Source organism: Henckelia pumila, chromosome 3, assembly GCF_033568475.1.
Source record: "Henckelia pumila isolate YLH828 chromosome 3, ASM3356847v2, whole genome shotgun sequence".
NCBI lineage: Eukaryota > Viridiplantae > Streptophyta > Magnoliopsida > Lamiales > Gesneriaceae > Henckelia > Henckelia pumila.
The window spans coordinates 95,705,917-95,711,847 of NC_133122.1; the positions used below are offsets into that span (position 1 = coordinate 95,705,917).

General features: G+C 42.4%; 1 protein-coding gene across 1 annotated transcript; it reads left to right on the forward strand.

Annotated features, from left to right (window-relative positions):
* The first annotated feature begins 307 nt into the window (after positions 1-307).
* LOC140889241 (uncharacterized) lies at positions 308-859 on the forward strand. The gene has a single exon (XM_073296953.1). The coding sequence runs from the start codon at positions 308-310 to the stop codon at positions 857-859; it is 552 nt and encodes a 183-aa protein (XP_073153054.1).
* The last annotated feature ends 5,072 nt before the right edge of the window (positions 860-5,931 follow it).

Sequence of the window (5,931 nt, forward strand, 5' to 3'; positions counted from 1 at the left end):
AACTTGCGCACAGATGATACCTCGACGTGATCCACATGCACCTCCACTGCCTCCGCCGCTGCCACCTACTCCGCCCCCTCCACCAGTTGATGTTGGGGTTCAGGTGCTAGCTGGCCTGGCTCGTATCCTAGAGCAGCATGCCGAGGCCCCGAGGGCTAGACCTAGTGCGATCTATAAGCAGTTCAGGAAGATCGATCCTAAGAACTTTTCTGGCACTTCGGATCCGATGGTAGCGGAGGGCTGGATTCGCTCTCTTGAAGCGATTTTCCGCTACATGGTGTTGGGAGATGGAGACTGAGTTCGCTGTATGACGTTCCTACTCAAGGACGCTGCCTCCTTGTGGTTTGAGGGTGTGGAGAAGACTGTTGATGTTACTACCCTGACTTGGGAAGCATTCAAGACTCTCTTCTATGAGAAGTACTATATAGCCGAGGTGAGAGCGCAGTTGAAGAAAGAGTTCACGAGTCTCCGGCAGGAAGATTTGTCTGTATCCGAGTTTGTGTGCAAATTCGAGATGGGCTGCAACTTTGTTCCATTGATAGAAAATGATGAGGCGGAGAAGTTGCAACATTTTGTTGCTTGTCTGAGGCCTAATATTTGTAGGGATGTGGTGATGGATGAGCCCGTGGACTATGCTGCCGCTATCAGGAAGGCATTACGGTACGAGCAGTCCTTGAAGGACATCAGTGCTGAGGTTCATAGCAAGAGGACCTTCACTCATCAGGGTCACCAGCAGCAGCAGGGCAAGAGGCCATTTACTGGGCCACAAAGACAACAGGGACCGTTCACACCTCAGGGGAATCTGGCCCATAGACCCCATGGGCACCATGCTCAGAAACCTCAGGGGCACCAAGCGTAGAGACCCGCTCCTCCCAAGACTGGGGAGAAGCCTTTTTGCCCGGATTGCAAGCGTGCCCATAATGAGCAGTGTCTGGTAGTTTCCGGAGTCTGTTATCGATGCAAGAAGCCAAGACACGTCGTTTCAAATTGTTCTTTGTGAAAGACGCCGACTCAGGGGAGAGTCTTTGTGATGCAGGCCGAGGAGGCTGATCCTGATACCACTCTCATCACAGGTAATATTTAGAGCTTTTTATTAAGGGTGATTTAATTGATTCGTAGATGCAATTTTTGATTATGAGCTTCCCTTATTGGGAATGTGAACTTATTAGGTTGCATGCTTCGTGTTACTTATCTGTGTTGGCATGAATAGTTTTGGTTTTTGGAAATTCAATGACTTAGAATGAACCTAGGTAGAACTAGTCTTGTTAGTGTTCAATCTTTTCGTGGTTGTAATCACCTTTAATGCAGGTAGAATTTTAGTAGCCGGTGTGGCCACTAGAGCCTTGTTGGACTCGGGGGCTACACATTCTTTTATTTTGGAGGCTTTTACCCGCAAGAGGGGTATTGAGTGTGAAGAGTTGTTTGGTGGATTCACAGTGACCATCCCATCAGGAAAAGAACTATCTACGAGGAATATAGTGAAGAATCTTGAGCTCTTGTTGCAAAGGCAATCAGTGAGTGCAGATCTGATAGTGTTGCTCATGCCTGAGTTTGACATGATACTTGGGATGGACTGGATGACAAATAATGTTGCGGTGATTGTGAAACGACCCTAACTCTCTAAATATAATTAAATATGCGGAAATATTTTTTTTTATACTTACTAAGTAAAAATATGTACATATATGCCCATACATATATGCACAGAATAAATAGATTTAAAAATAAATAACTTAAAAAAAATGCAACCTTTAATAAATTAAATATCTGAGTATAACATTTAAAAAAATACTGAAATAAGCAAAATAAATAAAATTTTCATGCACTGAAAATATTTAAATAAAATGAGTAATAATATCCACCACTGAAAATAAATAAAAATGTATAACACGATAAAAATATTCAAAACATTACGTAGACTTAGACAACGGTCACGGGGTTACTGCATGTCCGCTCATAGGTCCTCGCCGCCGGTGGGTACTACATCCTCCTCTACGTACTCACCTGCACCATATCAGTGTAGTGAGCCTAGAGGCCCAACATGCTAACATAACAAGGGTTTAAAATAATTTAAATCACTTAAATACTAATACATAACATATACATGAATGAGCATGCTGAAAAATATCATGAACATAGCATAAACTTAAATTAAACTTGAATATCATAATAATACATAAACATTGTTGAGCAAAGTATTTTCTAACATCGAAAGGTCGTATCCATAGTGTAACCATACATACATTAAATACTGATCAGCGTGATAAACCAACGTACGTGGCGGTGACGAATCACCTCTTAAATTGGCAGTAAACTGCCCTTCAATAGTTCACATATGGGAACGAATCCCCCTTAAATTGTCACACTACTTCAACTTCCAACATAAAAGAATTATTTTCTTTTGCTCAACCTTAAACATTAAATCATGCATAAAAATTATTTCATGAATGCATGTACTTAAATAAAATGTGTGTCCTTCATATATATTTAATTTAATTTCATACTAACATATAAATACTAAAAATAACTTCCATGCATACAAATAATTAAATATATATTCAGGACACATGCAATTTCTCATGGGTTGTACTGAATTGCTGGCCCTAACACTCAAGCCCATTTTCTTAAATCTGGCCCATTAACACTGAGACTGGCCCATTAACACACTTAAACCCAAAAATACATTTCTAGGCCCAATTAATAAATTCAAACCCATTAAAACATTTATGGCCCAATAACAACCTAGTCTGGCCCAATGGGCCCAAAAGCCCAAAGAATGGCCCAATAATTCTCATGGGCTCCCAAGCCCATAAAAATTATTAGTCTAACTTAAAATAATTATTCAAGCCCAATAATAAACTTAAATGTAGCCCATTAATTTAATTAATCTAATTAGCCCAATTAAATCACTTTAACTTATTAATTAACTTAAAAATAAAATACCCGAGCCCAACTAACTTAACCCAGACCCGGACCCAACTAACTTAATCCACTTACTTCCAGACCCGACCCGGACCCATAATTCGACCCGGACCCGCCCTGAAAACCCTAAACCCGTCGCCCCTACTCTCATTCCTGCTGCGGCCGTGAGCAGCAGCCACTCCTTGGCTGCTGCCGTCCTGCTCCGGCCGCCCCTAGCCGGAGCGCTGCCGCCCAGACTTAGCCCACGTCTGGGCGGTTCAAACCTATCCCTTGACCCAGCCCCATGCACCCTAGAGCCCTTAGCCGAACCCTTCTTCCCGTGAACCCTAATCTGCATCTCCCATGGAAGCCGTCTCAACATAGTGGTTTCCTGGGCTCGTTTGGCTCGAACCACTCGAGCCATTCGAGTCCAGGCCACCCCCACATCGCCTAGGAACCCTGACCAGCAGCCTAGACGCAACCATGGAGGAAAACATGAGCATGAACAACCAAACACAACAAGAACCGTGCGCCTTCAATCATAAAAACGAACCCTTTTTGTGAAAACTTTGAAATTTTGATGAATACACAATGCACACTCTATAATATCTAATAGGTACGAAAATTTTGAAGAAAAACATGCCTTTCACCGAAGTTGAAGGGAAAAGAAACGTGTATAACGATTCCGGGACGACGAGGCGACGATGACACAACTTGGAAGCTTCAAAATCGTGGCTATGGAGTCCTTAGAGATGCTAGCCGATGAAGAAGATGAAGAACAAGGGAGGGGGTGGCGGCTGAAAGATTTAACGTAGGATTTTGGGGTAGGTTTAGGGTAATTAGAATAAAATAAGGTTTAGAATAATTAAAATATTATTAAGGGTTTTAAATATAAAATATATATAACTTAAAAAATCTAAATAATATTTAAAATCTAATAAATTTAATAAAATCCCGAAATATATAATTAAGGGAATTTTAAAGATAGTAAAAAGTCATTATTTTGGCTAAATTTGGATAAAAATGGAATCCTAAAATTATATAAAATTAAATACTGATAATTTTGAGGAAATAAAACTCAAAATAATATTTTTGAGCTCTAAAAATGCTCATGAAATAAATTAGATAGAAAGTTGTCATCTCGTCCGTCCACGGTCTCGTCTACGCGATAAAATAATTAAATTTCCATAAATCATGAAAAATCACTAATTATGGGTTAAATGCTTAAAAATAACTTAAAACATGCACAAATAATTTCACATAATTATTTAACCCATAAATCTAAAATTTTAAATAAATAAATTTCCTAATTATGCATGCGAATTTACGTACTAAAAATACTGAGTGTTACAATTCTCCCCCCCTTAATTTGAATTTCGTCCTCGAAATTAAAGTACTTACCCGAACAACTCCGGGTAGCGAGTCCTCATGTCTGCCTCGGTCTCCCAAGTAGCTTCCTCCTCCAAATGATTCAGTCACTGGACTCTGACCATCGGTATGATCCGCGTCCTCAATCTGCGCTCCTCCCTGGCCAAGATCCGTATAGGCCTCTCCTCAAATGCTAACTCCGGTGCCAACTGAAGAGGCTCAAAATCCAACACATGTGACGGGTTCGAGATGTATCTTCCAAGCATGGATACATGAAATACATTGTGCACTGCCGCTAGCCCTGGTGGTAGAGCTAAACGGTAGGCCAACATGTCAACTCTCTCCAAGATCTCGAATGGCCCTATATATCTAGGGTTAAGCTTGCCTCTCCGGCCAAATCGCACTACTCCCTTCATAGGTGACACTCTCAGAAACACGTGATCACCTACAGCGAACTCCAAATCTCGTCGTCGAGTATCTGCATAACTCTTCTGACGACTCTGAGTAGTCCTCATGCGATCCCGAATCTGAGTCACAATGTCAGCTGTCTTCTGCACGATCTCAGGACCCAGTAAAATCCTCTCACCAACCTCGTCCCAATGCATAGGAGATCTGCATCTCCTCCCATACAATGCTGCATAAGGAGCCATACCTATAGACGCCTGAAAACTGTTGTTATAGGTAAAATCCACTAATGGCAGTCTAGTCTCCCACGAGCCCTGAAGTCGATGACACAAGCCCTCAGTAGATCCTCGAGAACCTGGATCACTCTCTCAGACTGACCATCTGTCTGGGGATGGAACGATGTACTGAACAAAAGTCTAGTCCCCAATGCAGTGTGCAAACTCTTCCAAAACGCAGACGTAAATCTCGGATCTCTGTCTGATACTATCGACACTGGTATGCCATGCAGTCTAACAATCTCCTTGATGTAAAGCTCTACATACTGTGTCAACGAGTAAGTAGTCCTCACCGGTAAGAAATGAGCTGACTTGGTGAGTCTATCCACGATCACCCAAATAGTTGTGCAACCTCTGGCACTCCTCGGTAAGCCAACTACAAAGTCCATCGTAATATTCTCCCATTTTCATTCCGGAATAGGAAGAGGTCTAAGAAGTCCTGCTGGACGCTGATGCTCAGCCTTGACCTGCTGACAAGTCAAGCACTCTGACATAACTCTCCCGATGTCTCTCTTCATCCCGGGCCACCAATACAATAGCTGCAAATCTCGGTACATCTTCGTACTTCCGGGGTGAATGGAGTACGGAGATGTGTGAGCCTCTGCTAGAATCTCAGCTCTCAACTGATCGACATTAGGTACCCACATCCTACAACGGTACTGAACAATGCCATCCACAACTGTATACAGAAGACCACCCTTGGCCTCATCTCTCTGTCTCCAACGCTGCAACTCCTCATAAGTAGACTGTCCCTCTCTGATCCGATCCCGTAAAATCGGCTGCACCGTCAACACTGACAAGCTCGGTGCATGACCACTCGAGTAAAACTCCAAATCAAACCTCTGAATCTCACTCTGTAGTGGTAACTGCACTGACAAACACGATACCACTGACGACTTCCGACTCAAAGAATCGGCCACTACATTAGCTTTACCCGGATGGTAGCTAATGTCACAGTCATAATCCTTAACCAACTCCAACC